The sequence below is a fragment of the Macaca nemestrina genome, chromosome 3 (genome assembly GCF_043159975.1).
Source record: "Macaca nemestrina isolate mMacNem1 chromosome 3, mMacNem.hap1, whole genome shotgun sequence".
Taxonomy (NCBI): Eukaryota; Metazoa; Chordata; class Mammalia; order Primates; family Cercopithecidae; genus Macaca; species Macaca nemestrina.
The window spans coordinates 149,115,027-149,139,506 of record NC_092127.1 but is presented as its reverse complement, the minus strand read 5'-3'; the positions used below and the strand labels follow the sequence as shown (position 1 = coordinate 149,139,506).

General features: G+C 39.4%; 1 protein-coding gene across 1 annotated transcript; it reads left to right on the top strand.

Annotated features, from left to right (window-relative positions):
* Nucleotides 1-3,474: 3,474 nt before the first annotated feature.
* LOC105487669 (NIPA like domain containing 1) lies at nt 3,475-24,256 on the top strand. Its single transcript, XM_011751178.3, has 6 exons — nt 3,475-3,558; nt 12,212-12,478; nt 17,208-17,264; nt 20,093-20,183; nt 21,958-22,118; nt 22,636-24,256. Exons 1-6 carry the CDS (start codon nt 3,513-3,515, stop codon nt 23,244-23,246), a joined length of 1,233 nt encoding a protein of 410 aa, XP_011749480.1. The 5' UTR covers nt 3,475-3,512; the 3' UTR covers nt 23,247-24,256.
* The last annotated feature ends 224 nt before the right edge of the window (nt 24,257-24,480 follow it).

The following is a 24,480-nucleotide window of genomic DNA, read 5'->3' as shown; positions in this document are numbered from 1 at the left end:
GAAATGTGTCTTTCTTGATGGAAGCAAGTAAAACCCCAAAAAAGAGGAGTTGTACAGCAAAATAAAATTTAGATCTTGACCAAATTCGGGGAAATCAGGGATTCTCTGGAGGGGATGCTCTCAGACTTCAGCAAATTGTCCTATTGGTTTGAGTCATAAAATTAGCTCATGCTGGTACCAAGCACTGATAGGAGATTTGTCAAAGGTCAGGGACATCTCCACTCAGAATCCCTCTGTGGTTACCAAAATTTGAACCCCAAAAATTCGAGACAGGTCTCAGTTAATTTACAGTTTATTTTGCCAACGTTGAGGATGCAACCCCATGACACAGCCTCAGGAGGTCCTGACGACATGTGCCCAAGGTGATCAGAGCACAGTTGGGTTTTATACATTCTAGGGACATACGAGACATCAATCAACACATGCAAGATGAACATTGGTTCTGTCTGGAAAGGCAGGACAACTCAAAGCAAAGGCAGGAATACTGGAACCAGGGATGGGGCTTTCCAGGTCATAAGTAGATAAGAGACAAATGGTTGCATTTTTTTGAGTTTCTGACTAAGGCTAGTTGAGTTGCCTCCTTTAGGAGGCAACATAAATGCAATCAGATATGCATTTATGTCAGTGAGCAGAGGTGTGAGTTTGAACAGAATGGGAGGCAGGTTGGCCCTAAGCCGTTCCAAGCTTCACTTTTCCCTTTAGCTTAGTGATTTGGGGGCTCTAAGATTTATTTTCCTTTCACAGCCCAATAACCCAGCAATAATTAAGGGAAAGGCAAGATGGAGGATGAATTAGCTCAGCTTACTGTTAAAATTTTCTCAGTGATACAATTTTTGCAAAGGTGGTTTCTACTCCCCAGCTACCACCCCTCTTGCCTAGTCATCTTATTCTTAGCCACAGAAACCACAGACCTCCCAACAATGTAGCAACTCAGGAGTTAACCTTGACACAGCAGGAACCCTCCCCGACCTCCCCAAGCTCGAAAGACCTGTGGCCTTGTCCCTTGAGGCCCTAAGGCTCTACTGATCATTATTTATTTTGACCATCACCCCCGGGTCTAAGTGTCCTAGCACAAAGACCAATAAAACAGAAGTTGGCATTTTAGAGGGTCTCATTTATTATCGCATTCTAATTTTTGAGTCAGAAGAGGAATTTTCCTAGAATCAAAGAATAGGTTAGTTGGAGATTTTTCTAATGTTCTTCTTTTAGTTAAACAAACAACATGCTTTTGGGAGGGAATAAATATCCTCCAAATTTATGTCATTAAAGACAGTGTGTGGTACTATAACGGTAATCTCCAAAGTCATCTAGAAATTGTCAATGAAGGAAAATACACATTTTAAATTTCTGCTAGGCAACATTTAAACTGGAAAAACAGTGGTCTTAAATAAGTTTAAATATTTTTTTCTGAATGTTTTTCTCTTTATTTTCATAATTGAAAAGCAAGAACTACAACAAAATACCTCTTACCTAAAATAGACCTTAATATGCAACTGGAATTAAATAAAGATACATTTTTTAAAGTCTGTTTTAGTTTTATTTTTTAATGTCCAATTACCAAATGGGTTAAGAGCACATACTTGAAGCCCAACTTTCTTGGTTAGCATCTCAGTTCCACACTTACTGGCTATGTGTGCATAGGCCAGTTACTTAATCTTTGTGTGGCTCCATTTCCTCAGCTGTAAAGTGGGGGTAACAGTATCGACCTTACAGGATTTTCATGAAGATTTACAAAGTAAATATTTACAAAGAGTTTAGAATAGTGCTTGCCACATAGTAAATGCTATCCAAGTGTTTGTTAAATAAAAAATAAGCACCTTAGATCACGTTTACCATCATTACCAATCTTTGATAAAGACAAAGTTTTAAGTTGGAAATCCAAAGAAAACGTTTAAATAGAAGTCTAAGTTTTAAGGCTTGTTATGGAAAATTGGCATAAATCTCCCTCGCTTTCAACTTTCACCTATTCCACTCTCCATGGTGTTCCTTCTCTGCAAAGTCATCCACATGTATTATAAAAGTGGATGCCTTGGATTGGTATGTTGACTAATTTGTTCTTAGCTCTTCTCTCATCAGCCTAAGAACAAGAAAAACAAGATTGAGGCCTCTGCTATGAAACTCTTAGGTAATAAAATTAATAGCACTGTTCATGCCTACCTAGAACAAAGGCTACCTGAGTACATGAGAATATTTTCCTCGGTGTTAAAATGCCAGAGCACAAAGGCACCCCAGTTCTCCCTGGTGAAGGTTTGAGCCCGAATTGTTCACCGCCACCCCACCCCCCGCCTTTTTTTTGTTGAGACAGGGTCTCTGTTGCCCAGACTGGAGTGCAGTGGTTCGATCATGTCTCACTGCAGCCTCCACCTCCTGGGCTCAAGCCATCCGTCCTCCCACCTCAGCCTCCTGAGTAGCTGGTACTACAGAAGTACACCACCACACCTGGCTAATTTTTGTAGAAACAAGGTTTCACCATGATGCCCAGGTTAGTCTCGAACTTCTGGACTCAAGAGAGCCACTCGCCTCGGCCTCCCAAAGTGCTGTGTTTACAGGCGTGAGCTACCCCGCAGCCCTGCTCACTCTTTGTTGCATAAATACCTGCTGTCAAGTCTTCCAACCTTGATTTGGTTACTTAACCTCACTCTTTGCCTCTAATCCCTCATCTGTAAACTGAGCGTTAATAGATTGCTGTGAGATTTAATACATAATGTGCCTACATATGTATGGTATAACAAAGATATCATAAACATTAGTTATTAATAATTTGTGGGAATAGGTCTTTCCAGTTTGGGCATTGCTTTTCCCTTAAAGGTTTCTTTCAAATATCTCTATGACCCAGAAAATGGGGCAGGGTAGCGGGAGTTGCCTGCTGGAGACGGAATGGGGAGTGGATGGATATAGCGGGCATGGACGGACAGCGACAGAAGCTGATAACAGCACAGAAGGGCAAAGTCTGCTCTACAGCCCCCAAAATAAACTTGAGCCTGGCAATCCGCGCAGAACCCCAGAGGTCAGCAGCTTCGGTGCAAAGCAACTAACATCTGAAGGCTTCCAAAAGCAGCAGGGCTCTGTCTAGCCGGGGAGACTTTTCGACCAGAGAGGAGCCAGAAGGGGGCCTCAGCGTAGCCTTCACTCCACTCAATTCCCGGAGTTACCTTGGCGGGCTCCACGCTCCGAGAGACGCCGTTGCTCTAAGAGGCGTGTCTGTGTTTCTCTAGTTCGTGGCTCCAGCAGCCGCGCCAAGGGGAAGCTGCTACTCCTGCCAGATACACTAGTTATCACGGGCCGCCCCCAGGCCTGTAGGGCCCCTGAGAATTCGCAGCAAGCCCCAGGCCCCGGGGCGCGGCTGGCGCTGAGGCCCCGCCTGGCCATGCCCATTGGCGGAGGCTGCTCTGGGGGCGGGGCCAGGGCGCCCCATTCCTAGACGCCGCAGCCCGGTCCGCCGCGGGTGCGTGTGGAGGAGAGGCCCAGGTGAGGAGCCAGCGCCCGCGTTCCGGAAGCCCCCTCCCGGGGCCATGGGGGCACAGGTGAGGCTGCCGCCTGGAGAGCCCTGCCAAGAAGGTTTGTGTCTGCCCTGGGCCGAGGGACCTAGCAGCTGGGTGGCCAAGAGACCGGGTGGGTGGTCCCCGGATACTTGCGGAGACTGGAAAGGGGGGATGTACCGACTCTGAACGTAGTCGTTCACTCATTCATTCATTCGGTCAGTCGGCCGTCCAGCCAGGCGTTCAACACTTACTTAGGGGTGCCTAGGCGATTCGGGCTGTGCTGGAGAACCTGAGTGGAATAAGGCAGATGAGATTCCCACTCGATTCGCGAGGCCGACCCGTGTAAATTACCGCGTGCTGCGTGTGGAACTGGGAAACTCAGGATGCTATGGGAAGAATCCCGAGTCCCTCTGAGAAGGACGTTTCCTCTGACTCAGGCTGGCTTCCAAAGTCTGGGGCCGACGTCACCCGGTGGGCAGAGGGCGTGTCTGCCTGGGGGGCCCGTGGGAGTTCTGCGCTGCGCCCTCCTCTGACTCCCGGGGATCTAGCACCGCGAGAGGAGAGCCTGGGGCCGCGGGGGTGGGCGCTGGGCAAGTCTGGGCCGTCCACATCTCTCCTCTTCCTTGGAGATGAAAAGGTCTCCAAACCCACGAGCCTGTCTGACTCGCTGTGCAGTCACTCTTTGGCTGCTTAAGGCGAGAGCCGTACTGGAGAGGAAACCGGGAACCGGGAGCACTCGTTTGCAGGCTCGTCCCACTGCTTCCCGCCTGAGCCCTGTGAAATCTCTGGCCGAGGCTCCTTGCCCTTCGCCAGGTGTTCGAAACACTGGTGGGCTTTCTGCAGTCTCCATACCGAAGGCCCGGATAAAAGTAAGGAAGGGAGTAGGGGGAGCGACTGGAAGGATGTAGATACATTGAAATGATGGTTTTCACCGTACCCAGGGGAAAGCAGCTTTTTAATTTACCTGGTAATGCAGTAAAGGGGAAGGGAGGCAGTGAAAGGCATGGTAAGAACTATATATATACACACACATATCTATAGTTCCCTTACATATATATGTATGTATGTATATACATATACACCTGTGCAAAGGTGCTTGCATCTTCCCTGGTTTCCTCTCCTCTTGACTTTCCAGCTTATTCCTTTTTAACAAGTGAGCTCGTCAAAACCATGCCAGCAAGGAAGAGAAGAGACATCAAAAAAAGAGAAAAATGCCTGAACGATTCACAAACTATTAAAAAAAAAAAAAACTAAAATTTTAAGGCCGCTGGATCTAGAATTATCTTCTAGTCTTTTTTCTCAAAAAGAGCAAAAACGCCTGAACAACTCACAAACTATTAAAAAACAAAAATTTAAAGGCAGCTGGATCTAGAATTATTCCCTAGTCCCATTTTTTCTCAGAAAGAGAAAAAATGTGTGAACAATTCACAAACTATTTAAAAAACAAAATTTTAAGGCAGCTGAATCTAGAATTATTTCCTAGACAGTCAGGTTGTGTGCCCTGAATTTTTAGAAATAATTTAGAAAATAATTTCAAAAATAATTTAGAAAATTATTTTCTAAATAATTTCTAACCCAGCAAATCCGACGGTTACTAACACACCCACCCTTGTTTACCCAAGGATCTGTAAGTAAGGAGGGTATATGAATTACACCCACTAAAGTGTTTGAGCTTCCGGATATTTTTCCTGCTTTGCTTGTTCATTGAGTTCCAACAAGAAACATTTAAGCTCCAGGCTTAATACCTGTGATTAACCATAGTAATTAATTGTGTGGAAAGCTGGTGAGAAAGACTTAGAAATCTGAATGCACGTTATTAGTAGTGGGAAGAGATTAGGCTTTGGCATCAGACAGTCTGAGCTGTAACTTAGCTTCCTTGAGCCTTTTGCCTGTCTATAAATTGTCTATAAATTGGGGATCATCCCTCCAGTTTACAGTTCTGAAGAGTAGGTACAGGTGGGATTACATATGAACTATACCACTCAGAGCTTGACATGGAGTAAACAAAGACTCAAAATTTCACTTGTTCGTTCAAATAACAAGAGTCCCATGTGCCAAGCAGTGGCATAGGTGCTAGAATAAAGGAGTCTGCAAGTCTGGTCCTAGACTCTAGGACTAGGTTCCTGCTCTCAGGCACCTTACTGTCCAGATGGCAGCTACTATGCAAGAAACAAAGTAATTTAAAAGATCATTATAATAGCAGTAATGTATCAAGAGTGTTGGGATGTTTAGATTGGGTATTCAATGAAAGCCCCTTAAGAAAGTGATATTCAAGCTGAGACCCAAATGACAAGGTGTCAGTCATGAGATCTGAAGATAGAGCATTCCAGTTGAACTTCCATGAAGAAAAAGTTAATTTCATACTTTGGTTTTGACTTTTTTTGTTTTTTGTTTTTTGGGTTTTTTTTTTTGTTTGTTTGTTTTTGTTTTTGTTTTGTTTTTTTGAGGAGGAGTCCCACTGTGTCGCCCAGGATGGAATGCAGTGGTGCAATTTCGGCTCACTGCAACCTCCGCCTTCTGAGTTCAAGCAATTCTCCTGCCTCAGCCTCTCAGGTAGCTGGGGCTACAGGCACATGTCACCACACCCAGCTAATTTTTGTATTTTTAATAAGGGTTTCACTGTATTGACCAGGCTGGTCTTGAACTCCTAACTTCAAGTGATCCTCCCACCTTGGCATCCCAAAGTGCTGGGTTTACAGGTGTGAGCCACCCCTCACCCCACATTGGTTTTGACTTTTAAAGCTACAGATGCTTCAAAAGAGTCTCTAATCCAAAATTATCTTTAAAAGAAACAAATTCAAACATGTAAGAAGGTTGTTATAAAACTATAATTAAGCTGTATGAGGAAGTCTATTTGATTGGGAACATATGATGGAAAGTGAGAGGTTTCTTTAGATTGGGAAGGCAGGGAAGGCCTCTCTGAGTTGCTTAGTCCTCTCACTTAGAAGAAGCTAGCTATGCCAGCCAGCACTCCGTAACAGGCTCAGGAACGGCTGCTTTTTAAAAAGTTTAAGTTGAGAAGGAACTTATTCTATGAAAGGAACAGAAGAAAAGGCAATAGTGGGGAATGAGATTAGACAGCTGGAGACAGGATTCCACGGGGCCTTATAGACTATAGTGGGAATTTGGGATTTTTTTCTGAATGAGAAGGGAAGCCCTTGTGGAGTTTTGGAAGGAGGAATGACAGGATCAGACCTACTTTGTCTAAAGGTTCATTTCACCTGATCCTTCTCCCACCTACTCTTTAGCCACATCTCATACCATCTCCCTTTCTGTCACCCCAGGTAACCTGGCTGACTGCAGTTTCTTCAACCCCTCAGGGTTTCTGCTTTTAGACTTAGCAGAGAGGCTCTTTTGTTTAATCCTGTTTTAAAAAAATATATTCCTTGATGCTGCTTTTACTACTTGCCATGGCACTCTTAACATACATATAGTTATTTGTTTGTTAATCTTATCTCCTCCTACTGGAATATAAGAGAGAGGGAACACTGTTGTATTCATTTTTGTGTCTCCAGATTCTAGAAAATGCCCAACAGGTAGTACACCATACATATTTGTTGAATGAAGGAAAAGAAGATTAGTGTTTCAGAGAGGGGTGAGAGGGAGAGTAATGCAATATGATGTCAGAGATGAGGCAGTTTCAGAGCATGAGAAGCTTTAAAGTTCAAAGTTAGTGAGGAGTTAAGATTTTGTTAAGATGAAAAACCATGACAGGGGACAGGGAGGATTAAGCCAGGGAGTGATATAACCTACTTCCCACTGATTAGTGTTTGGAGAATAAATTGTACCAGACATAAAGAGATTTCATTCAGTCATTCCTATGCTAATATGAATAGGCAGGTATATCACATATTCTTGCTTAGGTTTCTAGGTCAACTGAAGGTTGACTGACCTAGATGGGGCTCACCTATGTGTCTCTGCTTCAGGCTACACGTCCACCTGGGTTTGGCTCCTTCATGTGGGATGAGCTCAGATCTGCTCCATGTGTCTTCATTTGAGTGCTGAGGCTGAATGTAGAGCAACTCCTCAGGGAATTACAGAGATGCAAATGAGTAAACCCAACCACATAAGCATTTTTGAAATCTAGCTTCATATCACTTCTGCTGACATCCCATTGGCCACCAAATCACTTTCAGCCCAACATCAAGTGAAGCACCTTTGCCCACATTGGGAAGGGTAAGGGGCGGAATATTGAATGAATAATAATCCAAACTATCACAGTAGAATAGATGGTGAGACCCCCAACAGGAAATATCTTGCAGTGATTAAAAAGGTAGTTTTATACAATCATTGACTTTCTTAAAACCAGATTTCTATTCCGTGTAATAAACTGGACCATTTAAATTATTATTTATATTATTATTCTCTATAGGCAAATATTTGACAAATTATTTAAAGCATTTCATCCTCATATAAATGAATAATAAATTTCAACTGGCTTTTTCTTGTACTTTATGTTTTTATTTTTCTGAAATAGAATGCTGGATGGGATTTGGGTTACTTGGCCCTGGTTTTAGCAGTTACATAACTTTGGCCAGTGTCACTTAATATATTGGCATCAGTTTCTTTAAACTATCTCCCGTCTGTCAGTGTCTATGAGTTTAGAACTGGTCCATCAGCAACATTTATGAGGCACCAGTATGTAAGTAATTCTGAGAACAAACATAGATTATGATCAAACTTTAGAATCACTGAGTCAAAGTCCCTCATTTTACAGATGGGGAAACTGAAACCAAGAGCCATTACTCAACTTGCCCATGATTATAGATGGTAGATCTTCATTTTTAAATGTTAAAGTTGTGTGTATGTAAACTATTACACCTGTACGTAGAAGATAAATATTAGGTTGATCTATATGAAACTACTTGTCATAGGGTTCAAATTTTTCAGTTATCAATTTCATATAGTTTAACATAATAGAAGAACATTAGGAGTACTGTTTGTAGGATCTGTAAATTACTTATCAACCAACTATAAAATAGAAAAATTGTGTGATATACAGTGGAATTCTCTAGAACAGTGGGGGAAAAACAAATCCTACAGCCACATGCATCATGTCTTGATGAATCTCGAAAACAAGTCACCGAAGAACAATGTCTTTATCATTACATTTTCTTAGGTGCAAAAAGAGGCAAAAACATTTTCAAGATATATGGAGAAAATCTTTTTTATAAGCAAAAGAATGTTAAAGAGAAAATCAGGATAGTTATGAACTCTGAGGGGTGATGCTTTATTTCTTAAATTAGCTGTTTGATACATTGGTGTATATATATATATTTATAACATATATTTCCTAAATATTCATTACTCTCTATTTAGAAAAATAACATCAAAGAAGAAATACATGTTCTTGGCTAGCAAGAGTATACCTTGGTATAGTCACTTTAGAGGACTATTGATGGTGTCTATTAAAAACGAAAAATAATGAATGTAGTAGATGTTCTCTTTCTGTGGAATAAAGTCTACATTAAACTCCCTGGAAAATTACTGTGCTTACTTGAATCTTGATAAGCCAATTGTGACTTGAGATGTCTTTGATTCCTTTAAAACACTCCAAATTCCCTGCCCACACAACTTCCATTACCCATCTCTCCCCTTCTCCCGTAGGCCACTCCACATCCACTAACCCATCCTTTCTTTCCTCTTTCAGTCATATCTGCCATAGGCTCTCTCCCTAACATGTTCCCAAAGCATAAAACAATTTAAGTCCTAAGGTCAGTAACCAGACAAGATTTTTATTATTTTTCCTGCCATAAAACTTGGAGCATTCATGCCTGCCAGTTACAATGAGAACTTGCAAAATGCAACAGTGATCATTTGATCTTCCTTATGACCCTCTGCTCCCACACCCCCTACAATGTCAGAAACATTTTGCTATGTCAACAACTTAGAAGGAATATTGTTTCACTGGAATGAGATCCACCCACACTGATTTCAGAGACAAAGTTTTAGAATGGTTATGTTAACTGCATAGTAAATGACATGAATGCAGTCATGGAATTCACTGGTAAGTCAGGTCCGATATTTTCTCAGGAATGAGTGTAATCAAAATTCTTACAAAAATATACTTAATCACTTTCCCTTCTTGGGGCTTAAATGAGATAAACGTGGTGTGGAACAAGATTGCTAAGGGCTAACTTGCTTGAAAATTTGCAGCATCAGCCTGACCAATGTAGTGAGACCCCATCTCTACAAAAAAAATTTAAAAATTAGCTGGGCATGGTGGTGCATGCCTGTGGTTCCAGCTACTTGGGAGGCTAAGGTGGGAGGATCATTTAAACCCAGGAGGTCAAGGTTGCCATGAGCCGTGATGGCACCACTGCACTACAGCCTGGGTGACAGAGTGAGACCTTGTCTCAGAAAAAAAAGAAATGAAAATTTGCAGCAGTTAGAATATTTAGTTTTGACTTTGAGTTTATTCTGGATTTCTGTTTCTTTGTTTCGTTTTTTTGTTTGTTTGTTTTTGTGGAGATCTCGCTATATTGCCCAGGCTGGTCTTGAACTCTGGTGTTCAAGGAAACCTCTAGCCTCTGCCTCCCTAAGTGCTAGGATTACAAGGGTGGGACACCATGTCCAACTATTCTGGATTTCTGAAGCAAAGTTGGGTCATTTTCAAATTACAGAAATAAATTAAATAATAGTCATGAAAACCTTGAATTCCATTATTTTATTATTTTCCAGACCTGAACTTCATGGGTGTTTCTTAACTTTGCATGTGGTAAAATTCAGGTGGCTTCATGAAGCTTTGCCAGAGGTATATAGGTCCACTTATGGAAGTCTTGTTGCTAAGACATCATTTGATCAAACAGCCTTTTGTTGCTTATATGCCTTAAGATTTTTGAAATGTAAAACTTTTCTAAAAATTGAATTACAAAATTGTATCTGATTAATTTTCCTTTACCCTCTTTTGTTTAGGGTAATTCATAATGGGAGAATTTGCCATTTTTAAAGGAAAAAAGATCGGAAGACAGAACATCTTGTCACAATGTCACCTTGTTGGTGTCTTTTCGAGTGGAGAACAGATTACAAAAATTTCTTACATAGTGTAAAACTTCATTTCATTTTGTTTTCATTTTGTGTTTTAGTGTTTAGCCTCAAAATTCCAAGACATCTATAATAGTGGACTTGGTTCAGGGGATTTACATACTTCTTTGAATCTCATTTTTTAAAAAACCTAATGATACTTAATTCATTTTTTATTAGATTCTATTTTCTTTAGGAGACAGTGTATTAATAGACCTGAAAAATCAGTGAAAGTGGTACAGAAAACTAAACTCACTTTTAAAACGTTTTCTGAAATATATAATTCTTCATGCCCATCAAATGACTCACACCCCACCAAAATAGTTAGACAGATTTCTTCTTCCTCCTCCTCCTCCTCCTCCTCCTCCTCCTCCTCCTCCTCCTCCTCCTCCTCCTCCTCCTCTTCTTCTTCTTCTTCTTCTTCTTCTTCTTCTTCTTCTTCTTCTTCTTCTTCTTCTTCTTCTTCTTCTTCTTCTTCTTCTTCTTCTTCTTCTTCCTCTTCTTCTTCTTCTTCCTCTTCTTCTTCTTCTTCCTCTTCCTCTTCTTCTTCTTCTTTCTTCTTTCTTCTTCTTCCTCCTTCTTCCCTCCTCCTCCTCCTCCTTCTTCTTCTTTCTTCTTCTTCTTTTTTTGGAGATAATCTCGTTCTGTCACCCAGGCTGGAGTGCAGTGGCACGATCTCAGCTCACTGCAACCGCCTCCCAGGTTCAAGTGATTCTCCTGCCTCCACCTCCAGAGTAGTTGGGACTACAGGCACGCACCACCATGCCCATGCCCCTCTAATTTTTGTATTTTTAGTAGAGATGAGGTTTCACCATGTTGGCCAGGCTGGTCTCGAACTCCTGATCTCAAGTGATCCACCCACCTTGGCCTCCCAAAGTGCTGGGATTACAGCCATAATGCCCAGCCAATTTCTTTTTTCTTTTTTTCTTTTTTGAGACAGGGTCTTGCTCTGTTACCTAGGCTGGAGTGCAGTGGTGTGATCGCAGCTTACTGCAGCCTCATCCTCCTGGGCTCAAGCAATCCTCCCACCTCAGCCTCCCGAGTAGCTAGGACCACAGACATGCACCACCATGCCTGGTTAATTTTTCAATTTTTTTTATGTAGATGGAATTTCACTATGTTGCCCAGGCTGGTCTCAAACTCCTGGGATCAAGCAATCATCCTACCTTGGCCTCCCAAAATGCTGGTATTACAGGTGTGAGCTACCACACCTAGCGAATAGATTTCTTGCAATGTGATTTCTAGACTGAGGGTGCTATGCTTCCTCCCTACATTCAGGCCCCACAAGCCCTGCTTTCCAGTAGCCAGGCTGATAATGCAGAGTGAAGGGGATGTGACAGGCTGTGTTGAACTGTTGAGCACAAGCCAGGTCTGAACAGCTATTCACTGCTCCAATCAAGTTGCTGATTCGCCAGAACAAAGACACAAGTGTTGCCAGATCGAATTTATAGGGGGAATCCAGGCTTCCATGTGAAATTGCTCATTTTTAAGTGATGACAGCTAAACACTTTAAAATCATTTTTAAAAATCTGTGCAAGCCAATTTGACAATGTCTGTAGGCCTGTGGGCCACCTGTTAAGGACTTCCCTGCATGTAGTAAAATGTTTCAGTACCATCCACTCAAGGCTCTGTTTCCTGCAGAAAGCCAGTAAGCCTTAATACCTCTCCCTTTCATTCCTGACATTCTCTTCTTTCCTTTTTTCCAGGATATGTGCTGTCTCTGGTCTGTCCAAACTCCTTCCAGGCTTGGTGTGAGATCACAAATGTGTCACAGCTGCTGGCTTCTCCTGTGCTCTACACGGACCTGAATTCCAGCATAAACAACTTGAGCATTTCAGCAAATGTAGAAAACAAATACAGTCTTTATGTGGGCTTGGTACTGGCAGTAAGTTCAAGTATTTTTATTGGCTCCAGCTTCATCCTGAAAAAGAAGGGCCTCTTGCAACTGGCCAGCAAGGGTGTTACTAGAGCTGGTAAGAAACACATGCAACCAATGAATTTAAGTTTCTAACTGCAGAAATGATCCTGTTATAAGGCCACATCTCAACACTACTCTTATAAACTTGCTTGTGTAATTTATAGTTATTGATTTTTTCCATATGGATGTTAGAAAAATACTTAGGTCTTTGATTAAAATGAATAGAAAACTCATGATTAATGAAGGGATAGTCTGGCAGACCTACTCAGCATCTTAAGTGTCACTATAAACAGCAGCCTAATTCTATTGTTATCCATTTATTGATTTAATAAATATCTATTAGGGGCCAAACACTGCTAGGGAAGGTTCCTGTTCTTGAGAATCTACTATCAAGGCAAGTAAACCTATCAGCAATAAAAAAGAATACACGTACAACTAAAAATTATCCTAGGCTACAGTAATAATAACTCACTGGCTTGGTTTATCTTAGTCTCTATCTTCTTGATGGAGTCAGCTGTGTCTCCCAGTGTCTGATCTCTGCCACCTCTCCAACTTCTGCTTTTCTCCCCATCACCTACTTTTCTCTTGTTCCTGGAATAGGTCTGGTTCTGTCCCACCCGCAGGTCTTTTCCCATTGCCTGGAACTCTTCTCCCTGCCCTTCATTCAGCTGACTCATTCTTCAGACTTCAGTGTGAGTAGCATCACCTCATAAAGGCCTTCCTTGACCATTCTCTAACAGCAGGTCTCCCCACCCCACCCCCATTATTCTCTGTCATTGCACTAATAGTTTCCCTCACTGTACCTAGGATAATTTTTAGTTGTACATGTATTCTTTATTGTTGTTGATAGGTTTACTTGCTTATTGATAGTAGATTCTCAAGAACAGGAACCTTCCCTAGCAGTGTTTGGCACCTAATAGATATTTATTAAATCAATAAATGGACAACAATAGAATTAGGCTGCTATTTATAGTGACATTTAAGATGCTGAGTAGGTCTGCCTGAATATTCCTTCATTAACAATGAGTTTTCTATTCATTTTCATCAAGTATACTTTAAGATCTAAGCATTTTTCTAACATCCATATGGAAAAAAACTAAAGACTATAAATTACACAAGCAAGCTTATAAAAGTACTATTGAGATGAGATTTGTACTATCAGAAAACATATGCTATATTAAAACAATTTGATACTGGCATTAAAGCAGACAAAATCATAAAATAATTTAAAACTTATAAGCAGACCCAAGTATATATAACAATTGAATTTGTTATTTTAAAAAGTGGCATTTCAAAACTGTGGAGAAAGGACAAATCATTCCAAGTATTGAGACAATTGGGAAAAATTAGAGGAGAAAAACATGAAAGTTCTACTTCACACCATTCAGCAAAATACATTCCAGATAGGTTAGAATTTAATATAAAAATAATTTTTTTTTTTTTTTTTTGAGACAGAGGTTTGCTCTGTCGGCCAGTTTGGAGTGCAATGGCATGATCTCTGGCTTGCTGCAACCTCCACCTCCCAGGTTCAAGTGATTTTCCTGCCTCAGCTTCCCAAGTAGCCGGGATTACAGGCATGCGCCACCACGCCCAGCTAATTTTGTATTTTTAGTAGAGACAGGGTTTCACCATGTTGGCCAGGCTGGTCTCGAACTCCTGACAGATGATCTATCCGCCTCGGCTTCCCAAAGTGCTGGGATTGCAGGCATGAGCCACTGCGCCTGGCCAAAAAAATGAAATAATCGGAAAAAAAAAAAACCTTTTCTAAGCATAAAGATAAAGAATTCATTTTATATAAAGGAAGAGATTATCTAGATTGAGAAAAAAATCCTATATGGAAAAAATTTAAAAACTGAAACCAAAAAGTAAATGATGTATTGGGGAAAATATGATGAAATATGTGACAAAGTATAGTTTCATAATATATAAAAAGTAACTGCAGTCAATAAGTAAAAAGGTTAGTACCCTAACAGAAAATAGACATAGCATATAAACAAGAAACAAACAAAATAAGAAATGCAAATGACCAATAAGCGTATGTAAATAAATATTGTTTCACTAGTACCCAAAGAGATACCAACTAGACAATAGGTTCAGTGTGGTAACATAATTCCAACTTAGTTATTTGCAAATGTAATGATCAATAAACATACATAAATAAATATTGTTTCGCTAGTACCCAAAGAGATACCAACTAGACAATAGTCAGGTCCAGGGTTGTAATATGATTCCAAGTTAGTTATTTGCCAATTTCTTAAGGAGAAAGTCCTAAATAAGCACAGTTAACTACTTTGCAAAATAGTCTTCATAGCATATATATCCTGTTTAATTATAACAAAATCAATTAGGTCAAATGCAGAGGGCTAAGTATATTAAAATTCATAAGAAAATTCCATTTTCTATAGTAAATATAATGACATAAAGTTATAGATTAGAGTAGTAGGAAGATAACCCTTTGAATACCTTAAAAGCATTTTGTCCTTTTCAGTAGATGAAACAGAAACTTGATTTCAGTATGACAAGGTAGAAAATAAGCAGAGTGCATCTACCTGATGCTTGTTATTCTCTCATTGACTAATCCAAACTCTCAAAAGCTCTTATGTCAACCATCTTCTTCCCTTTACAGTCCTCATTAGTACCAATGTAATTTACTATTTATGTTTTCTGTTTTTAATTTTAACCATAGCTGAAATGAAGTATTTGTGTACACACATCTGACTGACGTAAATACGGTGAACCTGATGATTAAATAAAATTTCTTACAAATTAAGAAAAACTTATCATTTGTGGAAAAGCAAAGGTGACACGGAAGCATAATACAGAAAGTTTTAAGCAATCATAAGCAAAAAGAACAAAGCTGGAGGTATCACAGTACCTTCAAATTATACTGTAAGGCTATCATAACCAAAACAGCATGGTACTGGTATAAAAATACACACATAGATCAGTGGAACAGAATAGAGAACCCAGAAATAAAGCCACATACCTACAACCAACTGATCTTTGACAAAGTTGAAAATAATATATGCTAGGGAAAGGCTGCCCTAGTCAATAAATGGTGCAAGAAAAATTGTAGAACCATATAGAAGAACAAAACTGGACCTTATATCTGACCATATACAAAAATCTACTCAAGATGGATTAAAAACTTAAATGTAAAACCTGAAACTATAAAAGCCCTAGAAGAAAACCTAGGAAAAACTTTTCTGGACATTGGCCTAGGCAAAGAATTTGTGACTAAGTCCTCAAAAGGAAATGCAACAAAAACAAAAATAGACAAATGTGACTTAAAGTAAAAAGCTTCTACAGAGCAAGAAAAATAATCAACGGGGTAAAAAGCCTGCAGAATAGGAGAAAATACTTGCAAACTAAGCATCTGACAAAGGTCTAATACCCAGAATCTACAAGGAACTCAGTCAACTCAACAAGAAAAAAACAAACCCATAGAAAAGTGGGTAAAGGATATGAACATACGTTTTTCAAAAGACATGCAAGCGACCAACAAATATATGAAAAAATGTTCAGTGTCACTAATCACCAGAGAAAGGAAAATTAAAACCTAATGAGATACCATCTTATACCAGTCAGAATGGCTATTATTAATAAGTCAAAAAACAACAGATGTTGGTAAGAATGCAGAGAAAAGGGAATGCTTATACTCTGTTGGTGGGGATGTAAATTAGTACAACCACTGTGGAAAACAATATGGCGATCTCTCAGAGAACTAAAAATAGAACTGCCCTTCAATCCAGCAGTCCCGCTACTTGAGGAAAAGAAATCATTTTATCAAAAGACACTTGCACTCAAATGTTTATCACACCGCTATTCACAACAGCAAAGTCATGAAATCAACCTAAGTGCCCATCAACAGAGGACTGGATAAAGAAAATGTGGTTTATTTATATACAGACACCATAGAATACTACTTAGCTGTTAGAGAAATGAAACCATATCTTTTGCAGCAACATGGACAGAACTGGAGGCCATTATCCTAAGTGCAGTGACTCAGAAACAGAAAATCAAAAGCTGCGTGTTCTCACTTGTAAGTGGGAGTTAAACCGTGGGTACACATGCACATTTAAAGTGGAATAATGGACATTAGAGATTCCAAAAGGTGGGAGGGTAAAAGGGTAGAAGCAGGTGAGGGATGAAATACTACCTATTGGGTTCAATGTTCACTATTCAGGTAATAGATACACTAAAGGCCAGACTTTACAATAGATTGATGTAACACAACTACACTTGTACCCCGAATCTCTTTTAAAAATCAGGAAAAATAAAACAAAAATGAACTCCTGATTCCTAAAAGAATAAAATGGGTGGCAAACAGAAAAATGCAGATTGAAATGACATACCATTTTAAGACTATCAAATTTGCAAAGTTTTTTTAAAAATTGACATAACTTTTCTGGCGGGCAATTTTTTTAAAAAATCCATTTCCTCCTACTCAACAATTACACTTCTAGGAATTTATCCTGGAGAAATAATCATTCCAGTGTTACAAAGATGTATGTGTAGGGAGGTTCATGAGAGCATTATAAGAGAAACGTGGAAAAAAATCTAAATGCAATTAATCCATTAGGGGACTTGTTAAATCATTGTAAATTGGGGGGAAAAAGCTTTAAAAGAGCTTTGGAAATGACCAAGTAAATAAGCTAAGAGACTTTAGTTTACTGACTTAACTTTTCTAACCATAATCCAGTATGCTTCCTAGAAGTCAATTCTTCAAACCTTCCTCCAGTGTAGAACCCATTTTTTGTTAATTTTTATTTTTTGTATTTTAGGACAAGGTGGACATTCTTACCTGAAGGAATGGCTCTGGTGGGTAGGATTGCTGTCAAGTAAGTTTTTAATACTGAGAATACTGTTTATTTGTAAGACAGTAAATAGATTATATGAAATTTTTCAAAATTGGTTAAACTTCCTGTCAAGAATGGAACAAGGATGGAATTTAAGCCTAAAAATTTTTGTGTTGGTATAATATATTGTCCTATATATACTATTATATATGAATAAATTAATTTTTACTCTTATTTCCCACCACCTGTGCCCTCAGTACTGTCTTGGAATGCAAGGGAAAAAGTTGACCTTTCAAATATTGTATTTCAACCACAGACTTCTGCTATTTTCTTCACCATAACAATAGAGAAAAGTACTTTTCTTTCATGTTTTCCCACCTCCTAATTTGAACCTGTGACTATATATACTACATATTTTCTCAAGAATGAGTACAGTTTCCTTGCCAGGACAACAACATGGATAAGTGAAAGGCTTCTGTGGCTGCTTGGTACTGAACAAATGGAGAAGAAATGAGGGGTGTCAGCACTCTCCTTCCTCCCAGACCTGCTGTGAGGATTAAACGAGACTTTGTAGGATCTGAAAGCACTTTCTAAATGCTAATGTGATATCCAAATAGAAGGCAGTGTTCATCTCCCTCAGCCACTTTTGCTGACTTCAGTCTCCCCACTAAGTGAAATTTCTTAAATCCCAAAACGGAAGCTCCCCTCAAAAAGGGCATCATAAATTCCCTCTGTAGCCAGGAGTCTTAAAGCTTCCCTGAATTTCCCCAAACCAAGCAACACATTTCAGTATTTGTAAGATCCTGTTATGGGAAGGAACTGGGTACCTTTTCTTTAATAAATGGTGGAGTCTAAAAGTGTGATTAATGAAAATAATTTAAATATGTATAGCCCCTTTAGTGTTTGTTTATTATAGTTTTTTGTTGTTGTTGTTGTTGTTGTTTTGAGGTGGAGTCTTGCTCTGTGGCCCAGGCTGGAGTGCAATGGCACGATCTTGGCTCATTGCAGCCTCCACCTCCCAGGTTCAAGCGATTCTCCTGCCTCAGCTTCCCGACTACCTAGGATTACAGGTGCACATCACCACACCCAGCTAATTTTTGTATTTTTAGTAGAGACAAGGTATCACCATGTTAGCCAGGCTGGTCTTGGAACTTCTGATCTCAGGACACCCACCTCGGCCTTCCAAAGCGCTGTGATTACAGGCGTGAGCCACCGTGCCCGGCCACCCCCTTCAGTTTTTAGGGTGCTTTTACATCCACTTTATCTATTTGAATAAAAATTGACCAGGGCTGTCTGGGAAGATTCCAGATAGATATTTGGATCATTCTCTTTTTCTCTTTTACTTGCATCTCCCCACCCTCTACCCATACTTTATAATGAAATGATAAGGAGAATATTATGCGACTACATTTGCAATTTTGCTTTCACCATGTAAAAATGTTTATGTCAGTATTGAAGAGAGAAAAGCACACCTTAGAGATTAAGTAAGTGACATACATACAGTACTTTAATCATGAAGTCAATGTTTTCCTGGAAAGCTATTTATAAAGATAAAATATAAATAATATAAAATATCCAAGGAAACCTTAATATTCCAAGAAAACTGCCACGGTTCTTTTTTTTTTTTCTTTTTATTTGTTTAGTTTTTTATTTTTTGAGACAGAGTCTCGCTCTTGTTGTCCAGGCTGGAGTGCAGTGGCTCACTGCAACCTCCACCTCCCAGATTCAAGTGATTCTCCTGCCTCAGCCTCTAGAGTAGCTGGGATTAAAGGCGCTTGCCACCACAGCTGGCTAATTTTTGTATTTTTAGTAGAGATGGGGTTTTACCATGTTGGCCAGGCTGATTTCGAACTCCTGACCTCAAGTGATCTGCTCCCGTCTAGCTCCCAAAGTGCTAGGATTACAGGTATGAGTCACTGGCCTCGCTGTGGTTCCTTCGATGAGAGCAATGTCTTAATTATTCTGTTCTGTAAGTTTAGATTTGTTTAATGATGTTTTCCTAATGGTGAGTACTCCTATAGATTTGGGGGGATGTAGCATAGCAGCCAGACAAATGGAAAAAGAAAAAAATTATGCTAGTGTTCCTTTCTCTCTCTACAATAAGCATTTGCTTGGTATAGTTGCCAGCATGAAATACTACATTCTGTGGGCAAGTTTCCAGCTGTGTTCTGTGAGAATAACTTGGCCCCAGTACAAGAGCCCAGCTCTTGAAGGGATTTCTCTCACTCTAGAAGTTATTTATAGCACACTATATCATGCAAGTCTAGAGTTCCTCGGATAAGAAAAAGATTACATTCAGGAGCATATCATGACTTTTAAACAGCTCCCTGGATCTTGTTAAGCTACTGAGATACTGTTACTTGCTTGTAGATCACTTACAATAGAGGCATATCTAACTTCATGGGACTGTGGCAGGTATTGCTGGCTATTCCCTACCTACACACCAGGTTTAACCATTCTAATTTTCCAAACTGGTTTTGATGGTTGTGGGTAACCTATAAAACTATAGGTATTCTTGAGCAAGTGAAAGAATTATCTGCTTACTACAAAGCTACCTCTACTAGAGTTGATCAGAGTCACCAAATGTGTCTTCAGTAGCTAAAAATTTCTATTGAAAGCCATTTAAAATGGGTACTCATCTGTCACCATTTTTTGCATCTTTTGAGTTTGTATCACCTGGTATTACAGTTTGTATGCATCTCTTAATATTAATTATCTCCTACCCGCTATAAAACACGTTACATCATTCTTTTTAGCTACATCTTCCCATGTCTTTGGGTTAAAAGTCCACTGCTTTGCATGACTCGTTTGTTTTTCTCTTCTGACAAGCAAGCCCATTTTTTATGTCAATATCTCTGCTTGCTTTCTAGTGGGAGCAGGAGAAGCTGCAAATTTTGCTGCTTATGCTTTTGCACCTGCCACCTTGGTCACCCCTCTGGGTGCTCTGAGTGTTCTTATAAGGTATGTGAGCAACAAGGAACTTGGCTTCTGTAGGTATTTTAAGACCAAGATAAACTTAAACCATAAGAAACATACGGCTATGGATATCTAAAAGCAAACACACAAATCTAGACCAACCTGGGCTCTAAAAGTCTAGATGAACCCAAATTATTTCTGAGACTCCTGGGAAGCTTTGGACAAGTCACTCAGCCTCAGTTTACTCATTCATAAAGTGAGAATAATACTTTTTCTTGCCTGAAATCACAAAAATAACTTGAGAAGACAATAACCGTAGAAATAGGAAATAGACTGTCACATTATTATTTTAAAAACCTAAGACACAGTGAGTTTGATTTCCTACTAACATAAATGTGTTTTACATTTGTAACAATGCAATGAAGCATAGAAGATTTTTTAAATCTCTCATCAGAACAAATTGCCAGAGTCCTGTCAATTCTTTTTCTCATCATAGTGGTTAATGACTGTAGTTATCAGAGGACTTTTAAAAGCATGGTGTTTTGGTTAAATTTTAACTCTCACTAAAATTCTTGCATTGTTTGCTGGATACTTCTGTTTGGAGACCCGGTATCTTTAGTACTGGAAACAGGAATAATTTTCCTATTTCATGGAATGTGGATCTAATTTTTCTGAGTTTATTATGATCTCAAATGAATGTGTTTAATAAGCATATACATGTTTATCTGTTCTTGTCTTTTTCTTTTCTATTCGTTATCAACCTCTAGTAGAAAACTTATGATTGAGCCTACTAAATTCTTTTTAGCTTCTTTATAGGATTGTTGTGAGAATTAAGTGAGTTAATACACATAAAGCACTTCGAACACTTGTCTATGCAATGAATAGCTAGTTGTAGTAACAGTAGTCTTCACTAAGGCTGCAGTCCTACAAGTGGCCACATGAGGGCAACTTTAGGAAAGTACCTGGTAATGAATTGATCATAATCTTGAGGACAGATGGGCACTTAATTGCCTTCATGGGGATACAGGGCATTAGAGGAAGAAGGCTGGTTTGCAGAAACCACAGCAACTGAAATATTAGGAGTACCGGATAGGTCTAAGTATCAGAGCAGTAGCAGGTGGTAAAGTATTTTGATATTTTGAAAATCTGCGTCAAGCTTCTCTAACCCATGGCCCATGGGCTGCATGTGGCCCAGGACAGCTTTGAACGCGGCCCAACATAAATTTGTAAACTGTCTTAAAACATTATGAGTTTTTTTGTGATTTTTTTTCTTTTGCTCATTAGCTATCATTACTGTTAGTATGTATTATGTGTTGTCCAAGACAATTCTTCCAGTGTGGCCTAGGGAAGCCAAAAGATTGAATACCCCTGGTCCGTTTGGTTGTAGTGGTATGAACTAGCTGATTATTAGCCCTGAGCAGAGTAATTTTTCTTTAGGAATGTATCTTTCTTTGAAACATCCATGGGCATACATATTCTAAATGTATCATGCCAGTAAGAAATAAAAGATTTTCTATTTTGCTTGGCTTTACAGGAAAAGATGGGTAAATTGAAAATGACTTGAGTAGAACCTCTTGTAAGATCACTGGAAGATTATAAGATATAGAATATTATAGCTTTTTAGATATAAAAACAATGAAGCATATTTGCCCATCAGTTCTGAGTTTCAAACCAATCTCGGGTTTTCAGTGTCATATAGCGTATTCCAGTCAGCTCATTGGGATATATGGTGGCATGTACCACAGTGTGACTTCTGAGCTGCCATGGGATCCAAAGGTAATTGAACTATAGTGATTTTTTATTTTTTCTCTCCCAACAGTGCAATATTATCTTCCTACTTTTTAAACGAACACTTGAACATTCATGGGAAAATAGGCTGCATATTAAGTATATTGGGGTCAACTGTGATGGTTATCCATGCCCCACAAGAAGAGGAAGTCACATCTTTGCATGAAATGGAAATGAAATTGAGAGACCCAGGTCTGTGATTCACCCTAAAGAACCACTCAAATTCTGCTCCACTTTCTCTCCTCACGAAATAGTATCTGTAATAATATTGTAATAAACTTTCTACATTGTGGGCTGCATTGTGGGTTGTGTGACACAGTGAGGTTTGATTATTATTTCTCCTGAAAAGATGGCAGAACTTATTTTTGTGTTCATGCTTCCCGTCTTACACAATGAAAGGGAGAGATGGCGATGGTAGAGGCAAGAGACATATTCAAAATCAATTCTTTGCCACTTTCTTCCTCTGAAATAAAAAATTACTCTGATAATATTTGCCCTAGCTCATAGTGGTATTGGTGACATTTAAATGATACGTTTGTGAAAATTCTTCGTAAAATATTGAGAGCTATGCAATATAATGTTGTTTTTAATTTGATCTCACTTCTATTTCTAAAATACCTATGCTCTTAAACTCATGACTAACAAGATTTCAGAAAGGTATAATCCTGTGAGCATTTTCTAACGTCAAATTCTTTTCTCCTCCTAACAGGGTTTATTTCTTTTGCTGTGATCATAACTGTGATCTCCTTGGTGCTGATTTTGATTGTGGCTCCAAAGAAAGGACAGACCAATATATTGGTTTATATTTCAATCTGTTCCTTGATTGGAGCGTTTTCAGTTTCTTCTGTCAAAGGCCTGGGAATTGCCATTAAGGAGCTGATAGAATGGAAGCCAGTTTACAAACATCCTCTGGTCTTTGTTTTGCTGGCTGTACTTGTGCTTTCAGTAACTACACAGATTAACTATCTCAACAAGGCACTGGACACCTTTAATACCTCTCTTGTGACACCCATTTATTATGTATTCTTCACATCCATGGTAGTCACTTGCTCTGCCGTCTTATTCCAAGAGTGGTATGGCATGACAGCTGGAGACATCATTGGGACCCTGAGTGGATTCTTCACTATTATCATTGGCATCTTCCTTCTACATGCTTTTAAAAATACTGACATTACTTGGAGTGAGCTTACATCCACTGCTAAGAAAGAAGCCATCTCTCTGAATGTCAATGAAAACAATTATGTTTTACTAGAGAACTTGGAGTGTTCAGCCCCGGGATACAATGATGACGTTACCTTGTTTAGTAGAACTGATGACTGAAGTCTCTAGAAACACTGAGTTTTAACCAATATGAGACACACGAAGAGGAAAATGAATGCTTGCTTCCTGGAAGAAATGCTAGGAAAGTTAGCATTTTTACAGTTCTAACTAATTTAGATGTGAGGCCACGTAAAAATGCCATTTTTTTGGCAGTCGAATTTGAAAATCAAATTGATTATCCTCCAGAAGACTTCTGCTGCTTTTCATTTCTACAAACTTTGAAATACTCTCTAAGGATCAAAGAAGCCAAAGTGCTATGTGTGTCTCAGAATAATCTCCTTCTTCTGGTCACAATATCTTTGTCTCTGCCAGGTGGCTCTTCATTTCTTTGGTGGCTATTTTTAGACTCACAGTCATTCACCAATATAAAGTTAGCAGTGTTCTGACAGACACAGTATCAGTCATATTCTCCGTTGAGTCATAATTTCAAATTATTAAAACTGAGAAGAGAGGCCAGGTATGGTGGTTCACACCTGTAATCCTAGCACTTTGGGAGGCCAAAGCGGGCAGATCACTTGAGCTCAGGAGTTTGAGACCACCCTGGGCCACAAGGGGAGACCCTGTCTCTACAAAAAATACAAAAATTAGTCAGGCATGGTGGCACATGCCTATAGTCCCAACCACTTGAGGCTGAAGTGGGAGGATCGCTTGAGTCTGCAAGGTTGGGGCTGCCACGAGCCCAGGTTGCACTACTGCGCTCCAGCCTGGGTGACAAAGTAAGACCCTGTCTCAAAAAAGAAGAAAAAGGGCAAGGGGCTTTTGCTTTAAAAAACTTTTTTTTTAATTGAGAAGTGAGATCACAGGTGCTTTGTTCTTCCTTCTGCACCTTCCTTCTTAAACTAGATAATTAGTTATTTTAAGAAAAAAGAAATTAAAAAAAATAGCCTGCTTTATTTGTTAGTGGGCTAGAATACACAAGACACAGCCACCCATAAAGAGTTTATGAATTGTGACTCACCGACATACCATAGGAATTTACTACCAGTTAAAGAGGGAGAACGTAGGAAAAGTACTTCACATAAAGGAAAACGTTTTCTTCTCACAAAAACACAGACGCGTGATTGTTTTCACAGGTTCCATTAAGTAACTCAGGTCTGGAAGACATAGGACAAAATGGAGTTTCTGAAGAAGTCCGGGTGAATTCAGCTTTGGAGTCACTTATGTTCATTTTTTTTTTCCTTTCTGTTAGTATTATCCTAAAGGTTATTTTTCTTGTTGATATAGAGATTTTTGT